General features: G+C 36.4%; 1 protein-coding gene across 1 annotated transcript in view; it reads right to left on the bottom strand.

The window, feature by feature from the left end:
* Window positions 1-17,068, bottom strand: part of galnt9 (polypeptide N-acetylgalactosaminyltransferase 9) — a 75,366-nt gene that overhangs the window by 41,854 nt on the left and 16,444 nt on the right. The window contains exons 3-4 of the mRNA XM_057324345.1: window positions 11,053-11,219; window positions 6,163-6,337 (exon numbers count right to left, since the gene is read on the bottom strand). Coding sequence (XP_057180328.1) covers window positions 6,163-6,337; window positions 11,053-11,219 — 342 coding nt within the window. The remainder of the gene's footprint in view (window positions 1-6,162; window positions 6,338-11,052; window positions 11,220-17,068) is intronic.

Here is a 17,068-nt window from a genome sequence, read left to right as displayed (position 1 = left end):
AGCCAAAAATACAATGGTAAAATGTGCAGTCCAGACACTTTCCCCTGATCTCATTTACCTAAAAGTGTTTACCTAAAAATATAAAATCTCAAATGTATTTAAAAATAAATCATTTGTAAAATCATTTTAAACCCATTGTTGGGAGGTTCAGTCTAATGGTTAACGATCTGGTGTAATAATCAATACTGTGTTCAGTCCCTGCACTGGGTGATCTTTGAACCATTACCATTAAACATTACTCGAGAAGTCAACGATTAAGTCCGAGCAATCGAAAGGTGATTCCAATGGTGTAATCGACCTACATACAGAAAGGGTTTCATTGTGAGGATCAAGGCCACGAATCCTTGGAGGACTGCATAAAAAGTTCATGCGTGCTCCTGAAAAGATCAGACCCGTAAAAGCTGCGTATTGATTAATGTTTTCATTGAGACGCTGAGGTCAGAGAGAATAAAAGCTGCCCTTTAAGTGATGGCCCAGTCAGTAATCTAATTACAACCCAGTACTGCTGAAGAAGCTCTAATATCCCTCTTCCATAAACAGCAACTGTAACCGCTGCTCCAAACAGAGACCTTGAACGTCCAGAATGTAAAAATAGGGGCTGTATGCGCATGTTTTGCATAAGATAAGAGTTTACAGTTGAGTTTAACGGAGCAAAATTTATGAGAGATCAATTGGAAATAAATGGCATACATTTCTCTCTATATGTTTTGTTTTATTGGCTGACAGAAGGTTAGCAAAGGGCTTTTCAACACTGTGCATGTGAAATATACAATAATCTTAAGGAAATGGAATCATCACTGTAGCTGTGGAGGGTGTGTTACTTTCAAAATACACTTTTTTACTTTTTAAAGTGTTGTCAAAGCACTGCAATGCTAAGTTTCTGAATTCATAGTATACAGAGGTGTAAAGCACTTGAGTATTTTTACTCATGTATATTTCTCAAGTATCTTTATCAGTGTTTTTACACTTGGAAAATTTGACAATACAATATAAAGCATATTATACATTTTACACTACATTTCTAAAAATACATTTTTTTACGTGTGTTTACCTTAGCACATTAAAAATCTACAATCTTACTTTTACTCAAATAAAATAACTTAATATTTATATATACATATTTTTTCTTTTTTATATTAATTATTTATAATAATAATAATAATATGATTTATATTCATTTTACATTTTTGCTATGTCGCACCGTAGGACACGTGTACAGTTTATTGGTCAACTACCCTGTATTTATCAAATGTAGCTAAGTATATGATATAGGCTGTTTTATAATGTAGGGAAGTACAGTTTTCAAAAGTAACTACACTCTGAAAACGAACAGATACTTGATACTTAATTGAGAGTAAAAATACTCTCTGATAGTATGCATCCTACAGTACATGCATGAATGCATACTTTGAAAATCTCTTGGAAAGAGTTTCTTTTGGTAACTATGGCACACAGTTTGCATGCATACCACATTAGTTTTGACAGGTGACCTCGCTAGACCGTTTAGTAACCTAATTAATATTTATAATCCAAAGAATGTACATGCAGTCTTAAAACGGATATGCAATATCAAGTCATTGTTATGTTTGCTTTGATATGTTTTCTTTATCCTTCAAAGTCCCCGTGAACCGGAAGTTGCGATCGTTTTTACTCCCGTATTTTGACGCATTTCCGAGTGAAATGGAATTTCTAATGAGAAAAATAGTGGCTGTGGCTTTCGTCTTTCTCTGCGATTTGATTGGATGTATAAAAACATCTGTTTCCATTTTGAAATGGAACTGGCAGCAGACTGACAGTTGAAGGGGAGGAGTTAACGGATGCCCCGCACAGATGGATAGTCATTACAGGAAGGAAGTGCATTTTCAGATTAGAAAGCTCTCTGAGACCCTGAAACTGAAATGTCAACGTCTTGAAATAATTAGTTATGACAAAGTCACATGAAAAAAATAACTAATTTAATTTAGCTCAAATATCATCTCTTTTAATTTATTGCCAATTTTACTATGTAACAATCACAGCCACTCAAATAGCGCACAATTCACAAGTGACATAATGCATTTGCTAACCTCTTACACCTGTCAGAATATGGCAACTCAAACTCAAAGCTTGCTTTGTCATGTGTTGGATCAAATTGAGCGCTGAACATTTTCTGATTCCTCTCACCTGTGAACTGCCCTCTATGAACAAACGGCTTCTGTCAAAGAAACTCAAAAGAAAACTTCTTAGTGCAGGGCGAAAGACACCTTTACATCTATTTAAAATATTCTCCATAAAAGCAGCACATGACTGCAAATTACACTGCATTTAATGTATAAAAATACACATAAAACAGTGAGAGAGGACAAAATATTGAACTATATAGTAGTTCATCCAAAAAATAAAAATATTTACTCATACTTGTGTCTCTCCACAATTGTTTTACTTGGAACACAGATCTTTCCCATACAATGATAGTTTAGATCCACGTCAGTCAAGCCCAAGATGGACGAAGCATTACTAGAGAGAAACCACCTGAAAATTAAGACATACAGCTGTTTTTTTTTAAATGTCTTGTTTTTAACACTGTTTTTAGAGTGTAGGTTTAGATAAAATTATCTTTTTTTATTCTGTGAACTATTAACAATATTTCTCTCGAATTTTAAATAAAAATATTGTTTCTAATTGCATTTATCTGAGAAAATTAAAACTGGAGAAACAGGTCAAAATAACAGAAAAGATTGATTTTTTTTTCAGACCTCAAACACTGCAAAGGAATCAAGTTCATATTCACTTTTAAGCAATACAACAGTAATATTTCTACATGTATTTAAGTTCAAAAATAGTTTTTATGTTATAACCTTGATTTTTATCACAGTTTTCATGTGTCTTGTCATGCTGTCAGTTTATCACATTGCTGTTAAATGACTTTGTCACTCCTGAGGTTTGATTTTGTTGGAATGGAATGACCACAATACATCTAGAAATGATGATTAAATGAAACTTTGGAACAGTTTCTTAATTTTTTCCGCAGCTGTATGTCAACCCTTTGATACATTTGTCAATATTCACTGAAGCTGTAATTATTTGGCCCACTGATGGGACATTTCTGCATATGAAACAGACATCTTAGAGTTTTAAATTCTAAAAAATATATACAATTCACATATTGTACAAAAAACATCAAAAGTTCTACCCACCGGAGTAGATAATGAACAACAGAGCATGTATATACACTCTTAAAAATAAAGGTGCTAAAAGGTTCTTCACAGCGATGCCATAGAGGAACTGCTTCTGGTTCCACAAAGAACCATTACAGATAAGTCAAAGGTTCTTTAAAGAACCTTTTTGTGGAACAGAGAGGTTCTTTGGATGTCAAAGGTTCTTTATGGAACCCTTTAGACAAAAATGTTCTTCTGTGTCATCGTGAAGCACCTTTATTTTTAAGAGTGTACTTTTGTGGGACATACACCTACAAATTTTCTGAACAGATTTTTTTTGGTTTTGTTATTGAACGCTCAGAGAATTTAATACCACATATAGTGAATTTCAGGTTGTCTGGTGTATCTGTGTGTTTTTCCGTTTAAATGAAACAGAGCTCAGAAACCTGAGGCAAAGAAGCATGGAGAAAATATGAGAGAGAGAGAGAGAGAGATGGAGGCACAGAGATGAAAAATCACAGAATCGGCATGTTGAGAAGAATGGGAAAGAAAGAAAGGAACGTCAAGAATGGAACACTGGTCAAAAGGTTACAGACAGGACAGGATTTTCAGATGAATACACTACAAGACTTTTAAAATCTGAACAGATTTTTTTTAATCTTTACAGAGTTAATTTTTTTTAAACTTAGACTTTTTGAAAGTTTCAAATAAGAAACACACTAACTGATCAAATCTGCAGACTGGCACAGACTTTCTGCAACAAGTCCAGACTGAAAATCTGGGAAAAAAACTAGCTACATCATGCAGGTTATAACGGAAAAGGTGATCCAAGTTCAATCTTTTTAGTGATTATTTCCTCTTTATTATTTCTTTCTTACGATTTTTTAGTCTTAACCTTATGTATTTCATTTGAACCATTTCATATTTGGAAAATAGCTGCAGAATGCCAAAAACAAAAAATAATATGTAAATAAAAAAACATTTACATTCTATGTATATTTTTTACAATTACAAATGACGCAGACTCACAAACAGCATTTCAGAATCCTGCAGCAGGGGACAAAAGGCCCAAGTCATGAATAATCAATTCTGTTCATACAGCGACCTCCTACTGTATTCATACAATCACATATAATTCTACCCGACTACTGGCCGCTGTGCTGGGCTACACGTAAAGGTTAAACGTGTTTTATTAATAATGAAATACTGTCAGAGACCTGAGGATTTAGTAGGCATGTACGTACATTTCCCCATGTGGCAGACTATGGAAGACGCTGTAGACTCATAATTTGCAGAGAATGCACAGCATTGCTCTTTTCAAAGTAAAAAACAGCTTGATCGACATTTGATGAATTACCGCCGCCACAATCAAGACAAAACGTACACATCACTTTCAAATGAAAATGCATTTACAGGCTGCTTTTTGCAGACATTACTTGCCTTTGACAAAATGTTTGTGTGGAAATATATCGTGGCACAACTAAATCTAAAGTTTGGTCTATTATAAAACTGGGCTTTCTGTAACATACGGTTTTGGGAGGCCGTTGCAGTTTAAACTTTATTAGAACTGACGGCAAAGCTGCAGCTCATGTGTGATTAAAGTTTGAGAAAGCCCGCAGAGGCGTTTTTCATTACGCATGCGAACGGTGGCATTTCTTAAAGGAGCGGCAGCCTGTTTATTTTTTCTGGGTCAGAGTACAGGTCGATAAAAGGTCACAGAAAACTAAATTATGACTGCACAAAAAACTTTACTAAGAAACTCTAAGTGGACCTCGGGGGAGAATAAACACATACTAAAAAAGTGCGAAATGATTTAAAATGCAGACCTATTCTGAGTCGTCTCTTGCTTTCTCAGATGAACTACTCGTTTTACACTTTTACCTCACATAGAACAAAGAAAGATTTAAATGAAATAATAATCTGTTTTCCATGTGGTAAGGTTTAATAATGAAACTATAATGAATTTATACTGAGGTGTTGGCTTCAAAACAAAGACTAAACAAATTTTCCGACCGCAGATTCAGCATCGTGTTCCAGAGACGGAGGCTTCCTTCAGTGATCATCTCTCCATTAAATGTTTATGTTGTGGAACAAAGAGGAAAAGCTCATTAATGGTTAATCCATAATTCCCAAATGGAGGTCATACTACCCTAGTGGGAGTTCTTAATGAGAATTCATTACTGTTGGCTTAAAGAAGGTGACATGCAAAGGATGCTTTAGTTCACTTTTGCCAGTGCAGTGAAAACTCAAGAGCTCAGCACATCAAAGATGTTTCATGGTTTTTATTACCTACACTGACTAACAGTAGGCCTAATAGGTCTAATAGGTCTATATTGTATATTGTGTTTTTGCTGTTTTGTACATTGCCTATTTCTATATTATTGTATATTATTATTTTTATTATTTTTTTTCATCTGTGTTCTGTCCTGTTGCTGTCTTTCTGTTTCACTGTGGAGCTTCTGTCACTATAAAAAATTCCTCGTATGTGGAAACATACTTGGCCAATAAAGCTCATTCTATTCTATTCTATTCTATTCTATTCTATTCTATTCTATTCTATTCTATTCATAGGAAAAGAAAAATGGGTAACACTTCACAATAAGGTGCTATTTGTTAACAGTTAGTTACAGTTGCATTAGCTAACATGATCAATTCTTCTACAGCATTTTTTAATCTTAGTTCATGTTCATTTCAGCATTTACTAAAACATTTTTCAAATCAAAAGTGGTGTCTGTTAACATTAGTTAATGCACCATGAATGAACATGAATAATTGTATTGACATGAACTAATATTAAAAAGGATCAAGAAATGCTGAAAAACGAAATTGTTCATTGTCAGCTGATGTTAGCTAATGCATTTACCACTGTTAACAAATAGCACCTTATTGTAAAGTGTTCTCCAAAAAATGTTATGCTTCAACCCCTCCTGGAGCTCGGGTTCGACAGCCAGGGAATGTGTAAACTGATCAATTTATATGTAAATCTTTTTGGATAAATTCGGATAAAATACAGAATCCCACTCACCAGGCTGTGTTGAACTCCACGTGGGCATCAAAGAAGCCCACGACAGGAGCGGTGGCAGCGTTCCAGCCGTGAATTCTCGCCCGTATGAGACCCTCTCGCTTACTGTTCCTCACGATCTTCACCAGGCCTGGATATCGCTTGTTCACATATTGATCCAGATTGAACTTCAGCTCCACTGTTAGATGGAAAGAAACCAGAGTCAAAGCTGGATTCAACATTTTTTGTTATGAATTACTTTTTTACTGTGCCTTATTGTATTATTGATGACGACATCTTAGTTCTGTGTCAGCCACCGTAGTGCTTTGAAAGGGAGGGGTGGAGTGAGCCGCTGATTGCGGTTCTATATTTTAAACTAAAATGTTAAAATCTATATGCAAAGATTGGAATATACAAAAATGTCAATACAGTATATACTGTATATGTATAAAGTGCAAGTCATTTTCATTCTTTCTTTCCACTTTTTTACTTCTTCGGATATCATTTCCACACTGAAAAGTTAGTGTACTAGGATACAACACTGTCAAATATAAAATAGGTGTGAATATTATTATTGTGTCTTCAGAATCAGGCCATCAAGTTGTAATGTTTTCCAATTAAAAGTGTGAAAATATTTTAATTGTGTGTATTTAGCCTTAGCAACACAAACGAGGCAGCCATATTATTCCAAACCTTTTGTACAATAAAAATAGTGGCACGGTAGATCAGAGTAAATAAATCTGCCTGAATCTCCCACACTCCTTCAGTCTCTCAGAGTTAGAGCCATCCGTCCTCATTCAATAAGGACTCTGGGAGGTAAACAAATGGAGTGCAAGGAGAGCGCACACACACTTTACAAAACACACTCACATACACACACACACACACACACACACACACACACTCGGGGAAGATAGATGAGTGTTTGGTCTCTTTCCTGCAGGTTGCTGAGTGCTCTAGTTTCTAAGGGGAGAGGAATACGAAGGAACAGGGAAGTACCGATGCACATCTCCCTTCTCTCATTCATCAGTCTGGAGAATTAACATTTTAATGTTATAGTCATAGTGCAATGTCAATAATCTATGATTCATTCAACATAGCAACGCAAAACCACAAAACCAGTCATAAAGGTATTTTTTTACAATTGATAATTATACATCATCTGATATACATCAAATAAATAAGCTTTCCATTGATGTAACATTGGTTAGGATAGGACAATATTAGGAAACTATTTGAAAGGGTGCAAAAAAATCAAAATATTGAGAAAATCGCCTTTAAAGTTGTCCATCAGAGGCGCTGTAGCAGGCCGTTAATAAGAAGAAACAGGTTTGTTTTGACGCTCTATTGGCTTACCACTGTAATGATGTTGTTGAGAGTAGAAGAACCTGAAAGGGGAAATTCCATGCTTAGATACCAAACTTGAGTTGGTCATTTCCAAAGAGCGGGCAGCAGCAATGAAGTTTGTAGGTGTGTTTCCAGACATTTTTGTTAGCGATTATCCTGCATCCGCTCACAAAAATAACGTTTTTATATATTTCCGGTAGGAAATATACAAAATATCTTCATGGAACACGATCTTTAATTAATAGGGGTGCACGATATTATCGGCAGATAATGGCTTATAAATTAATTATCGGCATCGGCCCGATAAAGAAAATAACGCCGATATGCCTCGCCGATAGGAAGCTGTGTTGATTAATATGCGCATGCATCAATTTGCGTGTTTGTGAGTGCTACAGCGAGCATAATATGCAACGCGCCACCCTGTGACTTTCATCTCTGCACACTGCCGTTTTGTAGTCTCCATTTCAAAGACACCATATGCTCTTGTTGCTTTAATTAATATTCACCAAATTCATTTTCCAAATGTTTTGAAATTATTTCGTTTATCATAATTTTATCATAAATGTAAAAAAGGCACAGTCACTGAAGTGACCGGGCTATGCCCCCTTGTTTTTTTCCCATGCAGCTTATAATTGCGACCAAAGCACCTTGGTTGAAAAAACGCTGTCCAGCGCCTGGCGCTTTTAGCTGCGTAAAAACGCCCGGTGGATAGACAGCATATATCGATATCGGCTATCGGCTTAATTGAGGTGGAAATTATCGGCATATCGGATATCCGCAAAAATCCAATATCGTGCATCATTATTAATTAATATCCTAATGATATTTGGCATAAAAGAAAAATCTATGATTTTGACCCACCTACTGATACAAATATATCCTGTGCGACTTTTGACTGGTTTTGTGGTCCAGGGTCACATTAACTGATCATGCTTGCAACATAAGTGTATGGGGTCGAATCTTAAGAATCACACAAACTAATAAACTCTGGTGCACCTAGACCGAACTAAAGGAAAAAGAGGCAGAAATAAACAATCAATAAAGAACAAATATTCATCCATCACGCTGTGAATTAAACAAGAAAAACTAATAAAAATCGAGCGGTACGAAAACATTTTGAAATGCACGCTGGTCCTGTTAAATGAGCTATGGCAAAGAAATAGCTTTGCTTTATTTAATCAGCATTAAGCCTTTATCATTTATCTCTATATATATCAGGTTTGATTTACAAACAGACACAATAACTTGTGAAAGGCACATATGAAACTAGAATATAATTTAATTCAATCAGTGAAAGCTCAGTTCCTCACGGTGTGTGTGCCATTGTGTTCGTGTGACACGAAGCTCAAAACAAAGTCTTTAGGAATTCAATTTTACTGTCAGGAACAAAGCCAGTGGTCATTTACTACACAAAATCATATCCTTGAAAATGATGAAATAAACTCTTTGTTTAAAGCACCTGCATTTTTATTCATTGGATTGGAAATCATTATTATCTGTTTACAAGCAACACCTAAATGAATTGCATTTCAAGGACGCAATACTCCACTGTGTCTGATGAGATGAGAAAAACAGACATCCTTTATAATATTCACAAGGTGAGTACGAGCGTTACCCCGAGTAACAGGATTCGGCCGAGATTAATCCGAAGAGACAAGGATGATGGAACGAGAGAAAAGGACGTTAAAAACCTTATTGGCTCAGCGAACGGTGTAACACGAGAACGACACTCTATTATTGTCTTCACAATGGACACGAGACTTGGCGAGACAGAGACACGCACACTGAGGTCAATTCATTATTCAAGTGGCGAGGGCGTCTGTACCTCCAGTCATTCTTTTGGCCGCGAACGCTAAACAAGATAGGACAAGCTACAGCAGCGAGAAAAGGTCAAGTAGGCAACCTTTGCATGTTAACAGTTTAATGTCAACCGAGAGGATGTGAAGCATCAGCAGGAAATTAGCATATTAAATTAGAAACGCTACAGTATTGTAGATAACGGCAAATTGGGAAGATAGCAGTGATGCCAGTCACCCGTTTCCCACAATGCTCTACGCCTGCACACTGCTTTTTAAAATTAGTTGCTGACTGGTATTTCTCAAGAGTTTATGCCTTTTATTGTTTCTGGAAATTTACACTACATTTCAACTAAAAAAGGTTGTAAAAACTACTGCTTGTTAATAAAACTGCACTGGAGCTGCTAAACTGTGGTCACGTGATGTCATGATGACATCATGACCTCGAGGTAATGCCTGTAAGTACATTTTATTTCAATTTTATGCAAAAATGATCGCTTTAATGTAATTATATTTGATTGCAGTTCAGAGCAAAAGTAAAAACAAAACACTACTTTAATTACTTGTTTGTCACCAGCTTAGAAAAACAAAACGAATGAATTGCATTAATATAAAGGTTAAACTAACACCGTGCACTAACCAAACCCGACAGCAACACGCAACAACATAATAATATTAATCAGCAAACATGGACTGACCTCAGACCTTGAAAATAAATTTTACGAAACAAGAGCTTTTAAACTTTATATAAACAAATAATCAAATTTCATAACAACAAATTGTGAATTAGTCACTGAGAATGTATTTTTAATAATGATGAATTGTTTGTTTTATTAATGACTCATTTTTTACATGAGTGCAGAACAGCAGCACGCTGGCTCCGCCTACAAGCTCTTCTGATTAGCTGTAATTTCTGATTCATTTTTGTCGCCTCTCATGTTTTGTGCGGACACGAAGTCTGTGTAATCTTAACGTGTCACGTCTGGTTATGCTCTAACAGGCTGTTATGGCTATATGAAACCCTTTATAAAATACTGTATATACCATAAAAAGAAAGTAGACGATCTAGACCAGCAGAAATCGCCCACAATCTCATCTAAATTTCGAATGACCTCACATGAAATCCCAGTGTTGAGAACATCTTGTATTATGTGGGATTACAACACCAAAGTGTAGACCGCAAGACTAAGGGCAACATTTGGACGTCAGGACCAGTCACTTCATTTTGAGGCTGTGTGCGATAAATAGTGTGACACAGAAACAGCTTAATTGTAGTTAGTGTCTTGTTAAATACTTTTGCACTTTAGTTTTAATCTTACCAGACAAAGCTGTAGACCAGACTAAACGGCTGCTAAGGTGTAAACAAGTGTTTCTTGGAGGAAGGAACTATCTCTCTTTTCTTGTTAAGGATATTTATAAACACAGAGCTGTGTTTGAGAGTATATACCTATAAGGGTTTACTTTGATTCTTGTGCTGGTTGTACTGTTGACTTTCCTTTTCGTTTGCTGTAAAGTGCAGTTTTGAAATCGACAAAATCAATTGTAATATTAGTGCAATAATGTTTAGTGAGAATGAAGTTTATATTGCTTACACAAAATAAACTGCATAACCAAACAGCTTTTAAAGCAGGTTAGTCATGTTTTGTCTGGAGCATCGAGAATGACAGACAGTCAATAGAAGTTTATTAACTTCAGTCACCACAGACAAAACACAAACAGTAAACAAACAAAATCAACAAAAGAAGGGTGACAAAATGAACAAAGTTTTTACCGCTGTCGCTGTTGTCGTCCACCAGTATGATTTCTTTGAGCAGGTGTGCAGGGGTGTGGTTGACCACGCTGTGTACGGACCGCAGGATGACAGAGAGAGCTTCATTCACAAAGATGAAGACCACGGAGATCTGAGGAAGGTCATCAGAGTACGTCAGCTGCTTACATCTGGAGAAGGTGAAGACAACAGCGCATTTGGTTTGCAACTTTAAAGCCAGAATACACAGTACATTTAGCAAGAGATTTTATATAATTGACCCTATTTATTTAACGTTTTAGTAAATGTATTTTCATAATCTTTTATCATCAACTTTCTTTGCCTCTGAACTTACTCTGCTCATTTAAAGGAACAGTTCACCCAAAAATGAAACTTCTATCTTCATTTACTCACCCTCAAGTTGTTCCAAATCTGTATAAATTTCGTATCAAATAATATGAAAAAACGTTAATAAGCAATAATATCATAGCCATGTTTCCATTCAAAAACAAATCCTGATTAATAAAATTAGGTCTCACGCGACATTATTGCCAAGTTTCACCATACGTTACCTAACAGAAGTTTCGCAAACGGTGCAAACTTTCACAACTTTGTTTCAATTATATTTTAGTCTTTAATTAAAAAGCATATCACAATTAAACAGGGATTTATCCTATTCTGTGAATTGAAACTGTCCCTAGTTGTCTTTTTAAGTTGATAAATGTATAAATTATAAATGTGCTATCTGTGGTTAACACCCTCTCCTCTAAAGAAGAACCAGGCCAAGACACCATGCGTCATTACCCAACTGATCTCCAGTAGCTGCAAGCAGAGATGAATAAAATATTAAACACCCATGTAAGCTGAATTTTGTACCTATGCTGAGAAAGAAATGAACTCGCTCTGTCTCCCCTGATCAGGTCAACCTGCCACGGTAACCAGGTTTATATATGGCTTCAGTGTTGCTATATTTTTATGTACAGGAGTTTTACAAGACTGCCTGCCTCCATTAAACCGCACAACCATACCTTACAGACTCCAGAGAGGAATTTGTGCACGTGTAAAAGGGAAAGACGGGATCTTTATCTATACCATGAGCGGGATTCAAACCCCATTGGGGGGATGTGTGACATGCCTTCTTCCATACTGACTATGTCTAAAAGCTCAATATGCAATAAACAGTAGACTACAAACACTCAAATCTGATGTATAGCTTTCGCCGGGGTCTTCAAGTATGCGTCCGATGGCCATGGGAGCTGAATAAAACTTCATACGTCATACTTGAAAGGCAATTGATACAGAACCTAGAAATGTACACTTCGTGGTTAAATTGTACTTGTAAATAAATTTAATTATAAATAAAGTAAATAAATTATTTAATATGTCACAGGAGAACAAACAGGGTCACAAGACAATAAAAACATGGCAGACGTAGTACGTAGATGAAGTATGTACCTTATTTAACTCAGTACTGTACTGTCACAATACACAATTTCATTCAAACCTGAATAACTCCTTGCTAAAATGCGCTGAAATGACAGAATTAGATGAAAACTCTAGTGCAACGTTTTATTAGAAACATAAAAGATTTAAGGAATAAATGGAACCCTGGGGAGGTTCAAAAATGGATGCAAACTACAGAGGAAATAAAGACCGATAAAAAACCTGACACGTTGAGACACTTTTTGTATTGAGTGCTTGACAAACCTGACAAGTACATAAAAAATGACTTTGAAAGGGAAAGTCGATGCGTTCCACCATCACACTGTAAACGCTCGCTGGCTGCCATGACAACCATAAGTACCCCCTTCCCTTACCTCTCCTGATGGCTTGGAAAACATCAGAGCTCCCATCCGTATGGATTTCACGTTCGGCTGTTTTACTACGGCCAAAGATTATGGGGCAGGGGAATAGGTTACATTTCATAAAACATGATTAGAGACCAAGAATGGCATTTAACAGATTAAAATGCTCACCGCGGTCACATTATTGACTTGTTTGCACAAGAGAAGGTATTTTGAACAAATAAATAATCAAATTATACAGAGTCAAGACAGTAAAATGTATATGCGTCGATGCTGCATAAAAAACTCATTTGGAGCTTTGAGATAAACTCGTAACGGTAAATAAGTGGCGGTCTATGGCTAAATGTGCCGACAGTACAGCACAAAACATTTATTATTTCTCCATTATTGTAAGTGAATTTAGACTTAGACGTCCAGCATCTGTATTCTGTGGAGTATTCCTGCTCAGATGTTTGAACGCAGACATACACAGAAAGACAAAACGCTTCTGCAGTTTAATTTGAGAAAACATTTCAAGAAATCAACATTTGTTTAAAAGCGCTGGATAAAAGACACAAGAAAATAAAATGAGGTGCATTTTGGGAAATGCAATTGTTGTTAGTTTTTTTGTTTACAATGGGAGTGGATGATGGTGATCCCATCTTCAAAGTTCAAAAGGACAGAAAAGCGTCATTAAATACTTACTAACGATTCTCATTTAATCTTACATTCTTTTTCTGTTTCTTAGTGTGAGAAGTGTCCTAGGAATGTCAGATGAGGACGTTGTTTGTATTTGTGCAGCCAAAACAACAATTACAAACGACTGAGGTGTAATAGCCACTAAAACAATGAATGCGGAGCGTATAATAACCGAAGGGAATTTATGCTGCCCATTTCCCCAATTACAACCTCCGTAAATTATTTTCAGGTCAGATTGGAAGAGAAGAAGGTATAAGCGATGATTGCGCCCAGGCCAAAGCACTCATTTGCCTTGTTATATTTATTTATTTTAAAATTCAATTAAAATCTGATTACTGTGAATTGAATTGGCTAACACAGTTTAACACGTACAGTTTAAAGGGACAGTAAAAGAAATCATCATGTTTTACCCTCATGTGGTTTAAAATGAGTCTTCTGTCGAACAAAAAGGATGATATTTTTAGAAATGAAATAATGATGGGGTCAATGGGGGGCAATGTTGTTCGGTTACCAACATTCTTCAAAATATCTTCTTTTGTGTTCTGCAGATGAAAAAAGGCATGCAGGTTTGTAATGAAAGTTTCGGGTGAACTACAGCATTATTTTAATGCTTCAATATATTCTACATTATTGAAGCATATGTGCAGGATGGATTAATGTCATTTTTTAAGTTGCCAGCCGAATATAAGATTATCCTCCAGCAGCCTACGCCATTAGTTATACAATAACTCTAATCCTACGATAACCATAATATGTAACATCATCTTTTCCTATTTTATTGAAGGTTGAACATTTTGTACTATTAAGTCCTGTTTTGTCTGCTGCATTTTTTATTGCCCACATTATATTTTATTTATTTTTAAATACAGTGCATACAATGTTTCTCCCACCTTGGGTTCTGTAAACAACAAAGCAGTATCTGAGCATTTTCTCAGATTTATCTTAAGATAGCAGCACTTTAGAGACTCAATTTGTGGTTAAAGAAATAGTAAGATGCCTAGTAAGTTAACATGCTTACAGCAGCTTCAAAGTATCCAACGGGACAAAACATTCAAAACAGATATGAGTCATTATCTAAAAAAAGAATAATAGCCTAAATCATAAACTTCAATCTTTTCTAAGTTCAGTATACTAAGAATTGTACTAAAGCCCATTCCACAGAAACATATTTTCATTCCACAGATGTGCTCCATCAGCCTCCATATGTCCAGCCAATAATATTTCATGGCTTTGCCACCCTTAGAGAAATTCTCCTCAGCCAATCTTCTAGAGTAACAGCTTTCTGTTCCTCTTACCATTGCTCTCATGATTGCACACACACACGGACACTCGCGCGCGCTCGCAGGTCTGAAAGCGTCACATCGTTTTTTGAGAGTCAGTGATGGTGATGTTCAGTGTTTTGACAGCGAGGAGGGTGGACGGATAAGAGTAAGGCTAAAATGATTCACCATTTACAAAGCCGAGACTTAGTTTACGCCGACCATGCCCAAAACACATTCTGTGAAATGATGCGTGTTTGGCTTGAACAAATTTTACATGCAGGCATGAGGTGACCAAAATCATGCATGCGTTTCAATCATGTATTTCTTTTATGTACTAAAGCAATCATAAAACAAAGGAAAACATCCAGCGGATAAACAAACAAAATATTATGATAGTTACACTGGCAGCTGAGCAAATATCATTCAAAGCTTTTTATAACGCTATCGTTTTCGCAGCCATTGCGGCACGGGGAAGGTTTGATTGATCAGGCCATTAAAGCACTTCTTTCTCTTCCCAGCAGGTTGCTATTTTTCTAATAGCTTATTTCTTTTTCCTCAATTGTTGGCCCACGACTGGAAAACGGATGTTAGCCGCAGAATTGTTGCATAAAATGTGCATGCATGCACGCTCTTAAAATAAATTTAATTCTGCATATAATCACGCGGTATAAGCACCACTGAGCTCAGGTGAAATAGCGACCAGTCACAACCTGAATTGCAAAAAAATATTATTTTGAATAAGCATCTTTATCTTGTTCTTTGGGTAAATATATCTGAACTTAAAGGGAAAATTCTTCATTTGCTCACCCTTCTGTCATTCCAAAACTGTATGACTTTCTTTCTTCTGCATGCAGAACACAAAGAAATTTTAAAGAACGAACAACTGACCACCATTGACTTTCATTATATGGACACGAAACCATTTCTCAAATATCTTTGTTTTTCTCCACAGAAGACAGAATTTCATTGCTCTAGTTATACATCAAATCTAGGCCGTTGCTCAAATCTGAATCCGTACCGCCGTACAGAGACAAGCAGGCAGTCGGCAATGGGCCGTAACAATATGAGAGATGGACTTATACGTGTGCAATAGACCCAAAAGCTGCTTGTCCAGTTATCATAATTTGACCTGGAACAAGCAAGACAGAAACAGACACCTCGATTTAGACTTATTCTGCTCTCACTCTCTCTCGCCGGTTTTCCTCGCACCTCTCTCCGATTCATTTCTCTACACGAGACGTTTCACATTAACCTCTAACACTCGCTCCTTGCGCTAGTTCCAGTCTAGGAGCAGCTTGCTGATTGCGATCATCTCTCTACGGGAAAACACCATCATTTGCCTTGTCACTGAACTCTGTTTACGCTGATAACATCTCTCATCGGCAGAAGAAGCGGGGTTGATGCAGTTTTGGATCTTATTCCCAGTATTCAAAGGCTCTACCATCCATCTATTCCAGTTGTATTCAATTACATTTCTAAGAAGTGCAGTCTGGCCCTTCGCAAGGAAGAAGTTTAAAGTTCACCCATAAATGAAAATTCTGTTATCATTTACACGCCCTCTTGTCATTGCAAACTTGTATGACATTCTTTGTTCAGCAGAGCACGAAAGAAGATATTTTGAAGAATGTTGGTAACAGAACTTGCATTGGTTTTGCTCATTCAATAGTTAATGGGTACTGCCATTGTCTGGTTACCAACATTCTTTGAAACATCTTCTTTTGTGTTCTGTGAAAGAAATGACGGAGTTATGAATGACAGAATCTTTTTTTTTTCATTTTTGGGTGAACTATCACTTTAAAGCTATAGATCCCAGATATATATATCTAAACCGCAATCTGTTAATTGTCAATCTCTGGTCTATCTTTTGGAAATGTGCAATAAAAGCATGTCTGGAACTGCGTGAATACATAACCAATGCCAGTCCATTTCATTCATTCTAACCTGTTCAATCCCCCGCATACGCTTTCATCCTTTATTTCTGCCCGAGTCAATAATAAAATGCCTCCTTGATGTAGTTATATTGATTTGTTTTTTTCGGTTGGTGGTAAATTAATTTGCGTCAAGTACTTTGAGGTAAGGTCAGGCTGACGTTTTTAAGCGACGGCTTTGCTTTCGCTCGCATAAAAGGATGAGTTCTTCATTTGAAAAAGCACATCAATTGAACCTCCATCCGGAGAGACTTCAGAACAATGTATCCCGGGCGTCTACAATTAAGCATACATTAAAGAGAAATGACCATTAATGAATGGCCCCTTCAGGACATCAAAGTCCTCATGAGAACGACTCGACAATTAG

This window comes from Triplophysa rosa, linkage group LG2 (genome assembly GCF_024868665.1).
Source record: "Triplophysa rosa linkage group LG2, Trosa_1v2, whole genome shotgun sequence".
NCBI classification, from domain to species: Eukaryota; Metazoa; Chordata; class Actinopteri; order Cypriniformes; family Nemacheilidae; genus Triplophysa; species Triplophysa rosa.
This window is presented reverse-complemented; position numbering and strand designations above follow the sequence as displayed.